Source organism: Chanodichthys erythropterus, chromosome 21 (genome assembly GCF_024489055.1).
Source record: "Chanodichthys erythropterus isolate Z2021 chromosome 21, ASM2448905v1, whole genome shotgun sequence".
In the NCBI taxonomy this organism is placed as follows: domain Eukaryota; kingdom Metazoa; phylum Chordata; class Actinopteri; order Cypriniformes; family Xenocyprididae; genus Chanodichthys; species Chanodichthys erythropterus.
Window position 1 is genome coordinate 16,373,416 of NC_090241.1, and position 18,681 is coordinate 16,392,096.

At 36.6% G+C, this 18,681-nt stretch overlaps 1 protein-coding gene across 5 annotated transcripts in view; it reads left to right on the plus strand.

Annotated features, from left to right (window-relative positions):
• tgfbr3 (transforming growth factor, beta receptor III) overlaps positions 1-18,681 on the plus strand; it is a 142,834-nt gene that overhangs the window by 107,045 nt on the left and 17,108 nt on the right. For 4 of the 5 annotated variants that reach the window (XM_067373059.1, XM_067373057.1, XM_067373061.1 and 1 more), the window contains 5 exons: positions 379-525; positions 1,001-1,183; positions 5,293-5,589; positions 8,537-8,693; positions 13,670-13,780. In XM_067373059.1, the coding sequence (XP_067229160.1) occupies positions 379-525; positions 1,001-1,183; positions 5,293-5,589; positions 8,537-8,693; positions 13,670-13,780 (895 nt within the window). The remainder of the gene's footprint in view (positions 1-378; positions 526-1,000; positions 1,184-5,292; positions 5,590-8,536; positions 8,694-13,669; positions 13,781-18,681) is intronic. The other variant, XM_067373058.1, reaches the window with a different exon arrangement.

Sequence of the window (18,681 nt, forward strand, 5' to 3'; positions counted from 1 at the left end):
GTCTTGTGTGAATGAATTTTACCTCTGTTAGACAATGTTCACAGGCCTCTTTCACCTTTGAACCCATAAACTGTCCTGAGGTCACATAAAAAGGCGAATCTCATATTATAATGTGAATGGATTGCCGTGTTTTTCCGATGAGAAGAACTGAGAGGGTTTTTTTTGTTCATCTGCCTTGGGAGTTACATTGCTGAAATTGTGCATTCCCATGTATTAAATCCAGCTTTCTCATCTGTTTTGGCAGACCTTTGGCAAGTATAGATTTTGATTATCTCTGACTGTATCTGTGCTAAGCACCAGAGTGAAGAAATGTCAATGTTAGGAAATTGTTGGGTTTAACTTACCTTATCACGAACTACGTGTGTCTGTGATTAACAGATTGTTATTAGCCAATCGGAACAGAAGGATGGAAGCGGCTGGCCCGTTGATGATGAAGATCTGGAGTCAGGAGATGTCGTATCACCAGGAGATCCGGAGGTGACAGAAAGAATTTTTCCAGAAAGCAGACATCGTGCAAATATCTTGGTATGATATTTATATTATTTATAAATGGTACTACAGGAATAGAACCAATATATTTACAGTATATAAAAACAATAGATTGTATCCTCATACGAACATTTGTGATGTGGCGAATATTATAATATTATAATTAATATGTAGTCATAACAATCAATACATCAGTCTTTTATATATCACATATTTCTCAGTGCTACATATCATTATATTATTTTCTCTTATATTATATATTCAGTTGTTTGAACGGTAATATTTTTCATTCTTAATGGCATCACCATAGGAAAATATTAATTTATAATATTATCATAATATATTTAGGTTTAATTACGACTGTATTTGCTGTATGTGATCAAATCCATCAGGATAATAATAACATATTCTGTCTCTCTCACCTTTACGTTTCCCTTCAGTTAAGTTGAAGAGTCACTTACATAGAAGATGCATATTAATATTTTTAAATTCTCTAATTCTCTGTCTTTAGTTCAACTGCACATACCGTAAGAACCAGGACACCCCACTTGACAGTGATATTGGATCTGATGATTTCCTTGTAGACTCTCTAGACAATGTTACCTTCAACATGGAGCTGTATAACAATCCCTTCCACTACCCCATCACTCAGTCATTCCTTACCATCACAGAGAACAGGCCCATTTATGTGGAGGTAAGCATATACATATACATATACATATAGTACAACATGGTTGAATTCTTGATTCTGATCGATTAAATTTGGTTCCAAGATGTTACAATACATTCCTGGTTTGTTGACCACATACTCCCTACACACAAACTTAAAAAAAAACACACAAAACTTCACACAAACCAAAAGTCTTTACCAAAAAGTCTTTACTGTAACTTGATCAGATCAGTTTAATGCATCCTTACTGAATAATAGTATTAATTTAAATAAATATATATATATATATATATATATATATATATATATATATATATATATATATATATATATATATATATATATATATATATATATATATAAAATATATAATATATAATATATAAACAGTAGTGCACATGTGGAAACCATGGGGCATTACAATGTGCAATACATGCATTCTGTATGTGCGTTATGGTGGAAAAGACTCCTTCGGGGTTCAATAAAACCATTTCCAGTGCTGTAACCACATTAGAAATCTAATTTAATAATTGAATGAGAAACCATATACACAAATATAATCACTGCCAAAAGCTCTTAAAATACAAGATCTGCTTTTACCCTTTAACCATAATGTGTGGTTCTCATTGTGTATGGTTTCATGTTTCTAATACCATAAGCGCCTGGTGTCTGTCTGTCTGATCAGACATTGTCCTGGGTATGTGAGCTTTTATAGCTGCAAAAGTACACACGTGTGTATAGATGTCTCTCTGTCAATCGCTGTGAAAGAAGTCAGCTGTCTGCTGTGTGTGTACATTTTGTATGGTCCGGGAGCATGTCATATTGTCGTTAATCAGTGGGGTTTCAAGGGGGCAAGGCTGACAATCTCAGAGTGAAATGCTCAGGTCCCTGTTTTATGTTTTTAACTCTTTCTCTTCCAGGGTTAGAGTCTTTGATTAAATGCGTTCCACTGAAAGTCCGCCTCATATGCCATATGAAAACATCAGATCAGTGCAGTTTGTTCTTGATTTATTGCCACATCAGTGGATCTGCTTTGTCAAATCAAAAAGAGCTTTTTATGTCTCTCTTTTTGGGCCTTGCAAAAATGTTTTAAATTACTCTCTTTTTTCTATTAGATTGTTTCCCCACTTGTTTTATTATGCTTATACAAGTCTGTCAGTGAGTTAAGATTACACTCATAATAATATAGCTGGTCACACATGGGACAAAAATTGCCATGCTGCATGCTAGCTTGAGTTCAAGGTGTCAGAACAATAACAGTTAATCTAATCACTCTCCAGTTATTTATTAAGAATGAAAAAATTGGCATGGATGAGTTTAAAGTTTGGTCTATGAAATAAAAAGAAAGGGCAATGTATATCATACAATTTCCCTATATATAGCATGAACCTTAGTTAAGCTGTCAAACCACAAAAAGACGAACTTGTTACATAAAAAAAAAACGTCTATATGCAATGTGAAGTAAGTATGAACATTTCCAGTGACTGGAAACTGGATATCATATAATTTAAAGGTGCCCTAGAATCAAAAATTTAATTTACCTTGGCATAGTTGAATAACAAGAGTTCAGTACATGGAAAAGAGATACATTGAGTTTCAAACACCATTGTTTCCTCCTCCTTATATAAATCTCATTTGTTTAAAAGACCTCCGGAAAACAGGTGAATCTCAACATAACACCGGCTGTTACGTAACAGTCGGGATCATTAATATGTATGACCCCGATATTTGCATATGCCAGCCCATGTTCAAGGCATTACACAAGGGTAGGCAGTATTAACGTCTGGAGCTGTGCACAGCAGAATCATCAGACTAGGTAAGCAAGCAAGAACAATTGCGAAAAATGGCAGAAGAAGCGATAATAACTGACATGATCCATGATTACATGATATTTTTAGTGATATTTGTAAATTGTCTTTCTAAATGTTTTGTTAGCATGTTGCTACTGTACTGTTAATTGCTATTTTACTGTTATGTTACCATCGTTTATGCACTGTATAACTGCACTTATAGTTGAGAGCTCGGGAGGGCAGGGAGCGAGAGATTTAAAGGGGCTGCAGCCTGAATCGGTGCGTAGTTAATGATGCCCCAAAATAGGCAGTTAAAAAAATAAATAAATAAAAAATCAATTTTGAGCTGAAACTTCACAGACACATTCAGGGGACACCTTAGACTTATTACATCTTTTGAAAAGATGTTCTATGGCACCTTTAATAGACAACTGTGTGAGTAAGATTATATACAGTAAGTAAGTCAATTTTATTTATATAGCACATTTAAACACAGCAAAGCTGATCAAAGTGCTGAACAGAGTATATATAAAAAAATAAAATCAGCATAGAAGACAATACTACAATAACACAGTACTAAAATTAGATTAAAACGCCTGGGAGAAAAGATACGTTTTCAGCCTCTTCTTAAAAATGATAATAGAAGGTGCAAGGCGAATATCCAGTGGCAAGTGATTCCATAAGCGAGGGGCAGCAACTGAAAAAGCTCTGTTGCCCATGGTTTTTAAATGGATCGAAGGACATACAAGAGATACTGATCAGAAGACCTTAAGGATCTGGTGGATGAATGTGGAATAGGAAGATCGTTTAGATAAGAGGGGGCTTGATCATTAAGAGCTTTAAAAACAAACAACAGAATTTTAAACTGGATCCTTAAATGGACTGGGAGCCAATGGAGTGATGCTAAGATTGGGGTGACATGGTCAAATTTCTTTGCTCTGGTTAACATCCTTGCAGCTGCATTTTGAACAATCTGGAGGCGAGCAATGGATGACTGAGGAAGGCCCGAAAACAATGAGTTGCAATAATCTAAACGCGATGTGATAAAAGCATGAATGACCTTCTCCAAATCTTGAAAAGACAAAAATGATTTAAGTTTAGAAAATAATCCGTAATTGATCAAAACTATTCTTGACAACCAAATTTATTTGCTTGGTTAAGCATAATTCTGAGTCTAAGATGACACCAAGGTTCCTAACCTGAGAAGAAATTGAGGGGAAACGATTGCCAAGTTCATTAATGAGTCCATTTCTACAGTATTGCTTCTCAAGTAAATCTATAGATTTACTAGCGTTACAATGTCAAAAGGTTCACCCAATAATAAAAATGCTGACTCATGTTACTCACTCATGTTGTTTGAAACATAGATTCCAGCTTTTCCAACATTTTAGACAGTGATCACTGACTTTAAATCCAAGTCTGCACCCATACAATAGCTTATCTCAGTTATTTCACACTAGGCTTGACATCAGTGATGCCATTGATTTTTCCTCTGTCTTGTAACCAAATGTGTTGCTCAATTCGAATATGAATTCCAATATATACAGAAGTGATATGAGATGCGGAGAGCTAGATTTTCAGTGGAATATGACTTAAATTTTGCACTGTTCTCAGACAAAGCTACTTTATGCCTTCAGAAATCTAGCAAGTCATTTTTGTGGTTCCTGTCACTAAAAGTCACTATTATTTATGCATCTTTCACATTATTTTTTGACGATCACAGTCTGCCTACCTGAAATGATTTGGCCACTCTCCTGAGTTTGACACCTCCTTGGCACAGTTATATTGAGGAAATGGGATGTGATGTTTTTTGTGGCAGCTCTCGTCTGTTATGCGTGCTTTTACAGCATCAGATGGCCAAACTATTACAACTGAATGATCCTCAAAGATTTATTCGAGGCACAGAAATCTGACGTAAGAATTTGTGATTCTTGGAACGGTGAACACTCTGACAATGTTTTTTTAGACAGTGTGCCGTGTTAAAACAAATGGGCAGCCTCTGTGCCTTATTTGCTGATTTGAACTGATGCCTGAGAGTTTGTGGAAAAAAAAATCACTCAGATCGGTCAAAAAAGATAGACCGAGCATGTCTGGCAGAGGACTAGACATAATATATAGCATCTAAGCATCACTCTGCTTATCCATCTCATACTATATGAATCACATTTGATCGTATTTATGAAAAACTGTCAAAGTGTTGTATTACTCAAGATAAAGAAAGCAGTTTTTATTTCTCTTTGTCTTGCTGTCTCTCTCTTTTATTGTTTGCAGCAGATGCATATTTTGTCTCACAGAAAAAGTACTTTTCCTTTATTGACAGAGACATGTGACCTTTCTCTGCAGATTTCAGCCACAAAAGCCGACCCTAACCTTGGGTTCATGATCCAGACCTGCTTCATATCTCCAGACTCCAATCCTCTCATGCCGTCGGACTACGTTGTCATAGAGAACATATGTCCCAAGGATGACTCTGTTCTCTATTACCCTCAGCGAAGTGATTTCCCCATCCCTCACGCCCAGATGGACAAAAAACGCTTCAGTTTCACCTACAGATCAAAGTTCAACGTATCATTGCTCTTCCTGCACTGTGAGATGTCCCTCTGCTCTAGAAGAAATGACAAGGAGATGAACCTGCCAGAGGTACAAACCATCATTAACACATCAGCTCTGTTCAAGATCTATTGAGCTGCCTTTGTAGGCAGTATTTCAAGTCGTCACACTGTACAGAAATTGCGTTCATGATGCAAATGCTGAGGTTAACTTTTTTTGCAGAAAAATTTTGATAAAATGCATACTGCAAAATACATTTGCAGTAATTCTTACGTTCAAGGTAGCAAAATCCCGGAGGAACTGCTATGTAGAACCTTCCAAATGAGTTCCTCATGAAGTTCCATTTCAGTTATGATGTTGCCTTAGAAGGAAGCTTCCTTTTTTTTGGCAGTAGGCAGTGCGGCAGCTCACTAGGTTTTGGAACACAGCCGTCATCTCCATTATCTTTGCTTTCATCATACGCACATTTCTCCCTCGTTTCTTTGTTAATATCTTTGTATTGTTTATAAAGATCTCTATAGATGACTCTGTGAATTCTTAAAACTATTTAACTCCAGTACTAATCAATTTAAGCTGATTTCAATCAATTAGATTGAAAATCATTTAACTGCATTATCATTTACAAAATCAAAATTAGCTGCATTGCGTGTTTGTTTGATTTTAGGCTGCACGGGGTTATCAGATTTGTCATTAAGTCAGAGCACAGGAATGCATATAACTTAGTGACACTAGCACATATTTTTAGAGTAGTTGCTTTATTATATGGATAACATGAACACACTCTTTAATTCATTTATATAATCTGTTTGACTTTGCTGTTGCTTTTCAATTCATTGCCTTGGCACGGGTCACTCTACACCAGCTGCTAGCATCAATCCACTCTCTTTGAGTGCGGGATGCGTAAATCTCAGGTTACTTCGGTTACCATCCACAGAAGAAAAACAAATCTCCAACTTTCACTGTCCTATTTCAAATATCATTCCTCCCTCGTCGTAATCATTTTAATCTCTTGCATTTTGAGCCACTCTAATCATCATATTGCACTTTAAGGTTGTTTATGTCTCACCTAACATGGTCTTGAAAGTGACTCATTGTTTGGTCGTATATGTTTACAGTTCAGTCATAATCTGGATGAGGATAAGAGATGTGACACGTCAAACCGTATAAACTGTGTATGAAATTATATGTGCTTTCGCTTCGAAGAGCGTGTGTTCGGTTTGGCTCAGGCACAATGTTTGCTACAAATGGGATGGCTTTAATGGCTTGAAATATACACTAATCCATGCTTATGAAGAACAAAGCGAAAATTTTAAACACCACAGGGCTCAACAATAAGGATGGTCAGATCACTCACTGTGAGAGTGTTTCGGGCCAGTTGATAGTACCATTTTAAAAAACCTTTTAAGGCAGTTTAAGGCCTTAAACCTTTAAGCCAAATTGGGGTTAGTGAGGTGATAGAGAGGGTACCCAAACAAAATGTCGAGTTTTGTCGTTTAGTTTGGTTCTCAAACTGGGGTACGTGTACCCTTGGGGGCATGTGAGGTGACAGAGAAGGTACCCAAACAAATGCAGAGATTTGCTGTTCATTTAATTCTACCACCTTAAAATAACATTAAACTGCATGTATTTCTGCAAAGTAAAATGCCACCTCTAGTGTGAAAATAGTAGTGTCGTAAAAGGTCAAATACATGGTATCCGATCAAATTACCTTATCTTTTGTGGTCAAAACTGACTGCATTCACACAAGCAGCATGCATATGATAGGTTGTGTGCAGAGTAAGCTGCCTTAGCAAATCGTGCTACAATACTGCCGTTCTCAACCATACCTTTGTAAAAGTGGGGTTTTAGCATGAAGAATAAATATGGACACAGATTGTGCATAGATATTGATTTAAGACCCAAACTCTTTGATACAGAAACATACCCTGTGCGAGCTCTTGTTTTTAATTTTGATAATATATTATATGCGCAAGATTGCATTTTTTCCCAAATGTCATAATTGATTTTATACAACAGTTCAGCAAACCGAAAGATAATATTAAGTGACATACATTTTAAACACAACATTATATATATATTGTTTGATCTATTTTATAATGAAATGGTTCCAATGAACGCCAGTGAACGAATCTGCAGCTTTGAACAAATCGGGAGAGTCAATGATTTAATGACCCATTCATAAATACAGCCATCTGTTTCGTTATTGAATGACTCGATGACTCGCTCATTAAGACGTGACTTGCCGCCAAATTTTGGTGGGTTTAGTTTAATATTTAAAAGTATCACTTTGTTGGTACCATCATTTCATATTTCCTATTGAACTTTTTTTATTTAAAACATTATCTCATAACATTATTTATGCTATTGTTTTTCAAACATGCCACCTCTGAGCATCATTAAACAATGTTTAAAATAAATACATCTAGATGTAGTTTGTACCACTGCAGGTGCAATAGCTTTTGTTGATACTGATTTCATTTGATTGAAAGTACTGATTTAGTTGAATTTATTGCTTTATTTATTACATTAATAATTATAATAATTGAATTTTAAGAATTTGACATTAAACATCACACATGCATTTAATAGGGTTAGAAAAACTTTGAAAAAAAATCACCTGAAAATCAATTCAAGGGGGCAAATATTGTCCCTCAATAGAAAAGGTGTGACTGCAGCCTAAGTGGAAGAGAGGGGGTACGCAGAAGGATGTTAAATAGTTCTAAACATTTTGGGAACCACTGCTTTAAGGTACCTTTTGAAAGGGAAAATAAATGAATATTAATATATAATGTATAATGAATAGCATCCCTTTCAGAATACATTCAGAATATCTGTTTTCTCTCCTTGCCGAACTGTAACAGTTTCCAAAATCTGGCCTCTCCTCATAATAAAGGAAGTGCAATTGTAAGCCTTTTTATTATAATAAGCTCTTTTTTCTTATGAGTGAGGTTCATGCTGTTCTTTGAAGATTGTGGTGCCTATATGCCAAAGATTACAGCTGGATCTTATTCTAACACTTCTGCTTCTTTCTTTATAGTGTATGTTACCGGATGAAGCGTGCACTTCCCTCAGTGTGGACAACATCTTACTCATGATGATGAACACCAAGACCTTCACCAAGCCAATGGTGGTCATCTCCGACAACACACCTGTCACTGTTAAGGTCCCTGAGGACATATTTCCAAAACAACAAGGTAAGGATCACAAGTCAATACAACATCCAACATTCAGACATGTATTAAAGGTGCACATTTTTTTATTTTTTTTTTTTCAAACCTCAGTCAATTTGTTTGATGAATTTAATATCTGAGCCTTTAAGCCTTAGATATTCTGATGTACATCTTGCTGTGAGTGGTGTATATGAGATATCATGGGAAAATGTGTGCGTCTGAGTTTGTATATGTGTGTCAATCAGATCACAGGTCGCAGAGTTCCTGTCTTGTCTCACTTTGTGGCGTATTACACCCATCTGGAGTCTTTTAGTATGTGGCAGTGTTGACTACAGTATGTGTGCATTTGCATGTGTGTGTTTGTTGTGCATTCAATGTGGTTTGATTTTAAAGTGTCTGTGGTTCATTAGAGATTTGGAACAAGGGACCCATAGATGCATCAGAGGAGAGGAAAAAGATCAGCTTTCCAATTCTGGATAGCATTTGTTTTCACTTAAACATTCTTTAAGGCCTCCCCTTTTTGTACAGAGAGAGAGGGATATTCAGAGTACGGGAAAAAGGAGAGAAGGATGATAAGGAAAAAAACTTGATCATGATAAAGAAAGCGGCCTTTATGCACTACTTACCTGATATACAGTGGAGTTAATTTGCCGTAGATGGGCTGTGTGGCATACAAGAGGACAGCAGGGTGGTGTCTACACTTTTCACAAAGAAACTTAATTTGACCATGACTGATTAGTTCTGTTCCCTGCATCCTCTTGGCACTATTGCACCTATTGCGGTTGGAGTGAATCAACTTTACTGACTCGCAACTCTAATGAAAATCATTCTGGTTTAATAACACAATGTTGCTGTGCTGCCTGTAGCAAATGGAGCATGCATCTATTAGTCACACTTGATTGGGTAAATGATTGCCACTTCTAAAGGATGCAAGCTGGGATTTTATTGGCCCAAGTCAAGTTTTATGTAGGTTTATTTGTTTCTGAATAGAAACAAAATCAAAGATCAGTTCCACAGCAAGCAGATGACACATACCTGTGAAATCTGGAGTGAATCCAGATTGTATGTGAATTCAGTGTGAATCCAGTGTGGGCTCATTCTTGATGAATGAGCTTGTGTGTGTTGCCAATGTCAGGCTTATTCTATCTGGTGTGAATTAAGTAAACTTCAATATGCCATACAAGTAATGGAAACAGGCTTTGAGTCTCATTTTGAACACAAAGAAGACTCTTGTACAGACATGGCAGAAAAGCAGCTTTCAAAAAGGCTCAAAGCGCCGCTCTGGACAGGATCCCAAAATATTTGGCTTAATCTACAAATCAAAGAGGGCAGTTTATGGGAGTGCCATGCTTTGAGAAAAACATGGCAGAACAAAACATTGCCATCCAAAAAAAGATTTATGATCAGAAAACATCAATAATTCCCTACCCTTGTGGTCAAATTGAATATTTGTAAATGTTGAACTTGTTGAATGTTTCTCAACATGTATGATATCCTCCAACTGGACAGATTCATAATCTGAAGCTAAAAAATCCTGTTCTCCACCCATCATAAACCATGCGATTTTCTGCGAAATCTGTCAACTCAGTCTGCCCAAAAATCTGCAGACCGGTTCTGACTTTCTACCATGTGGTTCTGACTGTCTAAGCAACTAGCTTTGACTCCTTCAGACTGCAAATCTGGGCAAAAATCTGTTTAAAAATTATGTAGTGTATTCCAAAACCTCATTTTCAACAAAGAAATGTAAGTATTTAACTAAACTAATCAGCTCCAAGATAAATCACAACACTACAAAATTTGATTTGTGATGAAAACTTATTTAGATTTTGTGTACTTAACTTCTTATATGAGGCTCATCCCTTGAAGCATTGTGAATGAAGTAATCAAATCAGCAACGATACTAATTAAATCTACTGAGCAAGACATTGTCTAAATGCAATTTATGTAATATTCAAATGTATGACTGAGAGTGTAGAGAGACTTCAAAGATTTTTGTTTTTGCTTAAATGATTTCTTTATGAATAAAATGAATGGTATTTTTACTTTTTGCTGTGCTCTATACTGCTGAATCAGGCAAACACATCATTTTGTTGAATTTTGTCCCATGCTTGTCCAAAAAAATACACACAAGAGTATTGTTCTTGTGTTCATACTTCCTTTGAGAAGCCCAGTTAGCCCTAAAAAGGGCGAAGTAAAGAACAGCACAAATATTTTCTGACACCCAGGAGGAGATCTTGGGCGGTGGTGACTACATAGAATGTTGTCCAAGTCATTAGGGCTAGTTAATTTACTTCCCTCCGAGATACTTTACAGGGTTTGTGGGTGGAGTAGCTCAGACAAACCTATGGCAACGGCAGAGCAAACCACATCCCTTGCTTCGAGCTGACATAGCTTCTCCCAGGAATCCTCTGAACATACAAGCTTTTGTTCTCATTTCTGTTTTGCTTCCTCTATTAAGCCATAAATACAGTTCATTTATTATTCATTTTCTATAGTTCACCCCAAAATGAAAATTCTGTCATCATTTACATACATGACTTTTCGTATTGTGTTGAACACCAAATAAGATATTTTGATAGTCAATGTCCAAACAACATTAGACCTTATTGAATTCATTGCATGATAAAAGACATTTATCAAAGATATACTACCATTTGAAAGTTAATAATGCTTTTTAAAAAAAAATTAATACTTCATATATTCAGATTAAAGCTTAATTCAGTAAGAATGAATTTAACTGATTTTTGCTTGAAGGTGACAATAAGGTTTCTATTTCAAAGTTATTTTAAACATTCTATTCATCAAAGAATCCTGAAATAAATTAATATATATATTATATATTTTTACAAGCAAATGCAACTTTGGTGAGCATTAGTGACCCATCTTACCAACTTTTGAACTGCTGTGTTTTATTTTGTGTTTACTGTCTTTCCTCCCTTTGCTCAGGCCTCAAAACATGTACATAGACAGGAGTGTTGATGACAAGCTTCATATTTTTGAGCTACCCTGCACAGATATGATATAGGGGGGGTGGTTCTGGTGGTGATTCGGGGTAAAGGGTAAAGCCTGAGGTAGAAGCTGTTACATAGCACTCGCTCTTGTTTTAACAGAGCGCTCCAGTGATAGTCTGTCATCATTCTGTCAGAGGGGATGAAAATCTGAAGGTGCTCTCTCTGAGAATAGCCTCTATTGTGCTTGGGATTTTGGCACTAGTCCAGACGGGCTATGAAGCTGGCGGCCACACAGGGTCTATTGTGCTGTGTGATCAGTGATCATTAGAGCTAATTAGATCTCTGAAAGTCATTCGGTCTGTGGCGCAAGTCCAAGGAGACTCTTGGATGCTTGGCTTGCTCTCGGATGGCTTGCTCTGCAAATCCCATACCAAGCGTGTGCTCTTGCTTTACATGTGGTCACCAAGCACCACACAGCATGTAAACATCATGAACCGCATCAACACTATCCTGAGTTAAATTACAGACATTAGAAGTGAAATGTTTTCTGGAAAAATAAATAAATAAATAAATAAACCAAATGGCTCACCATTGACTTCCATAGTATTTTTCCCCCATACTGTGGACGTCATTGGGGTCCCACAACTGTCTGGTTACAAACATTCTTCAACATTCTTTTGTGTTCAGCAGAACAAAGAAATTCATACAGGTTTGGAACAATTTGAGGGTGAGTTAATGATGACAGAAGTTTCATTTTTGGGTGAACTATGCCTTTAATATACCAAGCTACTTGAACTACCAAAGTCAGCTTTTTCCTCAGCTTTTAAAATGTACAGATAACCACCACATGGCCACATAATGAACATCTCAGGTTACAAATGTAGCATGGTTCCCTGAGAAGGGTAACGAGACACTGCATCTTGGATTGACGCTATGGGGAATGGCATCAGTGCGGCCAGTGTCTGAAGCATGTGTGTACACACACGACTATTTCATTGACCGACAACAGTCCATGATTTCACTACGCGGAGTGCCCACACGTATAAGAGGGTGTCTGCATTAGCCATCATCCACTTTTTTGTCTGAAGGTGACATGCAGGCAAGCCCAAGGCATGCAAACAAGATGTTGTGTCTCGACTGCATCTCCTGAAGACACAAAAAGTTGATGATATCTGTTGCAGGCTCCCTCTTATACGCGCGGGTGCTCCACTAATGGCGTCATGGACTGTCATCAGCCATTGAAATTTTTGTACACGTGCTTCAGACACCGGTTCCACATTGCGTCGATCCAAGACACAGTGTTGAGTTCCACTTCGAAAGGGAATCTAAGTTCATCGTAAGTGGGCTGTTCATAAAACATGGCCAATACTTTTATATTGAATTAGTAGTTTGTGTTAATTAACAATTAATAAAACCCAAAGAGGTTTAGTTATTCCTGTTTTGTTTTTGTTTTTCTTTGTTTTTTTTTTACTGGGATATTTTTGGAGCTAAATCAAGTCATGTCACATTTATTTATATAGCACTTTATACAATACAGATTGTTTTAAAGCAGCTTTACAGTGATTATTTGATTCATTGATGCAAACACAATTCAATTCTGCTGTAAATCAGCTCTTAAAAGACAATAGTAAACAGTCATTATTCAGATTAAATCAGTTCAGTTGAATAAATAAATGGATAAAGTACTGGCTGTCCCACATTCGTTTTTTAACATAACTCAGGTACTTGGGGAAAAAAATAATTTGATTAAATGTTGACATTTGAGAGAAAAAAAAAATAATATTAATTTTACAGTGTTGTCCATGTTTCTGCAGTATATGGCTGAATGCATGTAAAAGTGGAATGAAAATATTTCTTTAATAAAAAAATAAATATCGGTAATTGGATTGGTTTCATCACATTCCTTACATTTTCCCGATTGATGCACTCCTAATTGCGATGTACCAAATATTTACCAAACTGTACTGAAACCCTGACTACAGAGTGAAAAATCTAAACTGTTACATGCTTAACAGACATACTTTAATCTATATTTTGATTTCTTTCTAGCAGACATCATATATGTGTTGGACACCCCGACTGTAGTGGGCATCGCTTTTGCTGCCTTTGTGATCGGAGCCCTTCTGACTGGAGCTCTATGGTTCATCTACTCACATACAGGTGAGAAAATATCCAAAGTCCCTGCATATTCACATCAGAACACCCTTGAACTCACCTGACCTTTGTTCTCATTCCCTGCCTCAAGCTAATTAGTAGTGTAATTTATCATATCGTCAAAATAAGAAAGCAAACATGTTCATTTTTGATCATCGGAAGGGCTAGCCAGTTCTGTTAACAGCAATATATTAACAATAACATATTGACTCCCTGCCCGTAAATATATCCCGTTCGTCAGCAGACGCGCATCTGTCTTTTCCGGTCTTTCAAGCATTGGGGGGACTGCTGGTTGGTCGGCAGTATTTTGGGTACAATAGCCCGAAAGGGACTGGAATTCCCCTTGTCCGCTGTGAGGGTGTCTCTAGGCCTCACAGGAAAATACATATACAATCCTTCAGCTGAATGCCAAGATTCACTCCACCCCTCCTCCCTGCAATGCCCTGTTGTCGCCAGGCCGACGACCTCTGTTGACTCTTCAGAGGAAGCGCATACTCGCTCTTAGCCCCCCTTTCCGCCCATTTGCATTCACCCTTAGTCCAGCCTCTGGTTTTTGTCTTGAGTGGCGTTGACCTGCTACCGTTTTATGGCACACATTTGAAGGGATTCCCATTTTGAGCACTGTTCCAGAATCTGTAGTGTAGACCGATGAGTATCAGTATGTTGACTAAGGATCAAAGCCATTCTGGATTTGAGCTATTTATATTTTGTGCACATGTGTATCTTGGATATATCTGTGTCTTGACATAAAAGGAGTCATGTTCAGCTTTTATTAGCTCTCATTTTTATTCTAGAGTTTGTTCAAAAACATAAATCAGTGTAATTTTATTAATATTGCCTGCGGTATTCAGTTGGGATGATATTATCCAGCTGTGTTCTTGCTCGTTGTTGTTAAATGAGACTGAAGAGTTTAGATCAGGTAACCCCAAATGCTGAGTTTGTTATTATTTACCTTTTTATGCTAGCATTTCAGATCAGAGTCACTTTTTGTGTTACTGGTAAGACACAGTGTTTCATTTGACTACCCTCCAAGTTAATTTAAGGTCAAAACTGTGACACTTTCTTGACAGAAACGGGTGTAAAATGTTGAAATTAAAAATAAAAAAAATAAAGTGTAGTTGTGGCATACTGATCATTCCAGCCATGTGTTTCTCATAATGGCATTGATTACTTCATACAAGCCAAAGGGTTATTTAACCACCGTATTGTAAAGTATTCAATCATGTTACTTAAATAGCCCTACATGGAATCATTTTTTGATACTGACGTTAACCCAGTACTTTTTTTTATGTTTGGAACAGACTAAATTATTGTCTCAGAGCTTCTTGGAAAAAAATGCTGAAAGATGAAAAATATCAAAAACACGGTGGTGCTTTCCCCCCCTGGGAAGTGCAGGAAAATGCCAAATAGAGGCTTTGGTAGAATGAGGCAAAATCCTCCCTTTCTCTCTGTCAGGTAGACACACAGAATGATCCTGTTTTTCTCTTAGTATGTTACTTTGGTCCTCAAAAATAACAAATAATATAACATATATTGTAGTGTATTAGTGCAGTACTGGGGTTTACAGACTTTTTTATGCCAAGAAGCCCTAATTTAGCTATTGAAAACATGTTTGAATCAAAATCAGCCAAAGAGTGATTAAAATATTATATGTAATTATTTATTTTAATTTAGTTAATTAACAGCATATTTCTTCTACTTACTAGAATACAGCTAAATGTATAATATGTGACCCTGGACCACAAAACCAGTCATAAGGGGCAGTTTTTTTTTTTTTTATTGAGATTTATACAGGATCTAAAAGCTGAAAAAGCTTTCCATTGATGTATGGTTTGTTGGGATAGGACAATATAGTCCAATGTCCAAATGAAGTCCTTTGCAATGCATATCCACTCACTAAAATACATTTTTGATATATTTACGGTAGGAAATTTACAAAATATATTCATGGAACATGATCTATACTTAATATCCTAATGATTTTTGGCATAAAAGAAAATTCTATAATTTTGACCCATACAGTGTATTGTAAGATATTGTTAAAAAATATACTTGTTATACTTATGACTGGTTTTGTGGTCCAGGGTCTCACACACACAAACACACACACACGCAGGTTTGTTTTGCTATCTTAGTGAGGACATTCCATCGGAATAATGGTTTTTATACTTTACAAATATTCTATCCCCCTACACTACCCCTACTCCTAAACCTACCCATCACATAAAACTTTCTGCATTTTTGCATTTTTAATAAAACATTGTTTAGTATGTTTTTAAAGCTATTTTAACACTCTGAGGTCTGAAAACGCGCTGGCGCGTTTTGCAGGTTTTTTTTCACATTGCAGCAAAACAGACTTAAAATATTCCGTCATTTTTTGTGAGGACTTGTCTGTTCATCGTAATACCAGTGTAATACCCATGTCATTATACAAATTTGTGTCCTCATAAATCACAAAAACAAGCACACACAGACACACACACGCATATATATATAATATAAATGTATTTATTTTTTTAGCATTTTTTTTTTTTCTCAGAGGAACCCATGTTTCCTCCGGTGGTCAACCAGACCCCAGTTTGAAAACTGTTACTTTAGTATTTTTATATCCTTTTTTATATAGTTTTTGTTTATATTTTGAATTAAGTTTTATTTTTTACATTTTTTTTAATTTTAATTTTAATTTTAAGTTAATTCTGTGTGGGTTTTGTCATTGGTATTAGTTGTTTTATATTTTTACTGTTTTACTTAACAATAATAACACTACTGTTTAACACTAAAAGAGTGATGTGTATAATGATTATGAGTATATAATTGTTCTATACATTAGGGATACTTACTATTTTAGGGAAAGCTATGTGTGGAATGTTGCAGGGGTCTGTTAAAAAACAGCTCCTGTAATCCTGTCACCATCCCTGTCGTAGATCACACTGATAGGTTAAGGACGTTGCCCCTGTGCACACAGAGTGGGAGTTACACAACAAAATGACACGGTTGAGTGGAAGAGGTCAACAAGCCATCAAACTCTTTCTCACACATACAGCAAAATGCATCTTTGTTTGGGGTAGTGTTTCATTTAACTATAGCCAACATATGTTGTTAGTCTGTGTGCTGTCACTGTGTACATTTGCAAGATTATTGTTCGTAAAAGTGAGGTGTACAGAGGCAGATAAGCGAGAGTCTAGTACAGAGCACTGTGTGAGGAAATAGGCTGTTTTTAGCTGGAGCTCTTGGCAGCACATCTCTGGCACATATTAGCAGCAGAGGGGCCTAAAACAGGGAAGCAGAGACACATCCAGTTGAGCTGAGAAGAGAAGCACACACATATAAACGCGCTCACAATTTACAATGGTGGGTTGGTGGAAATTATTTACAGACGATTTTTACAGAGAATTCAGATGTATGTAGTGTAGGATAGCAGAGTGCTTATTAATATTGTTTTTTAGTCAAATGTCAAGTATGTAAAGCAAACCTGGAATTTGATTAAAAACTCTTCAACCCTCTGTCAGGCAAACTATCTACAAGATGAAGTACATGCATTCTTACTTGCCTCTCTGATTCAGGGTTGAGTCTTCTGATAGTGGAATATTTAAGTCTGTCTAGAACAACAATCAGTGAAGAAAAAGGCAGAAGAATGAGATGGACATAAGCCTTGTTCCAAAACCTAGCATGCAGCCTCCTTAGAATTTAAAGACCGCATTGCATCTATCCAGGGCCTAAAATTTGCACTCGCCAAGAGCCAAAAGTGAGCAAGATTCGGTGTTGGTGAGTATATGAAACAGTGTCAATCACCAGTTGGCCGGTCACATTTTTATGAATTTTAACAATGCAGTGTGGTGAGAACATGAACGTGAATGACGCTTAGGACAGTTGACGGGTCAGTGCTGCATCGTCACAAAAGTTAAAGCCTTGCCAATTTAAATATTCAAGCACAAGAAGATGTGAAAGGGAAGATTTCTGTGCGCAAACATCCAAAGCGCGTGGCAAGAAATACGCATCTCAGACAGTTCTCAAATACTGAATTGAGCTCTCTTTCATGTCTTGCGCTTGAACAGGCATATTCAAAGAAAATACAAATACAAATGTCAATTATTGGCACTTTTAGTAAATATGAGCAAAGGCGGCTGTGAAAATAAATCTGCATTGTTTATCCTGTTGCCCTTTCATTCAAAAAATTCACAAAATTCTAACCTTTCATCGAAATAAAAAAATTGAAAGCGAGGGGAAACTCACATTATGAAATAATAAAGTAATAATGTTTTTCTCCAATACATGTTGGCCACAATTATTGGCACCCCTAGAAATTATAGTATATATAGTATAGTATATTCCCAGTCATATTTACATTTTGTAGCACACCAGGGTGACTAGGAGCATGAAATTGTCCAGCCATGACTTCCTGTTCCACAGCAGTACAAATATGTGTAAACACAAAGGCCAAATTCCCTTAATCATTCATCACAATGAGAAAAATTAAAAGAATATAGTTCTGACGTGTAGCAAAAGATTGTTGAGCTTCACAAAATGGAAAATGGCTATAAGAAAAAAGCTAAAGCATTGAAAATCCCCATTTCCACCATCAGGGCAATAATTAAGAAGTTCCAATTAACTAAAAAAGTTACAAGTCTGCCTGGAAGAGGACATGTGTCTAAATCGTCCTAATGTGTTGTGAGGAGGAAAGTTTGAGTGGACAAAGACTCTCCAAGGATCACAGCTAAAGAATTACAGATATTAGTTGAGTCTTGAGTCTCAGAAAGCCTAAAAAAAATGATCAAACACCACCTACATCCCCACAAGTTGTTCGGGAGGGTTTCAAGAAAAATTCTCTGCTCTCATCCAGAAACAATCTCCAGCATATTCAGTTGTCAGACACGACTGGAACTTCAAAAGGGACCTGGTTCTACGGT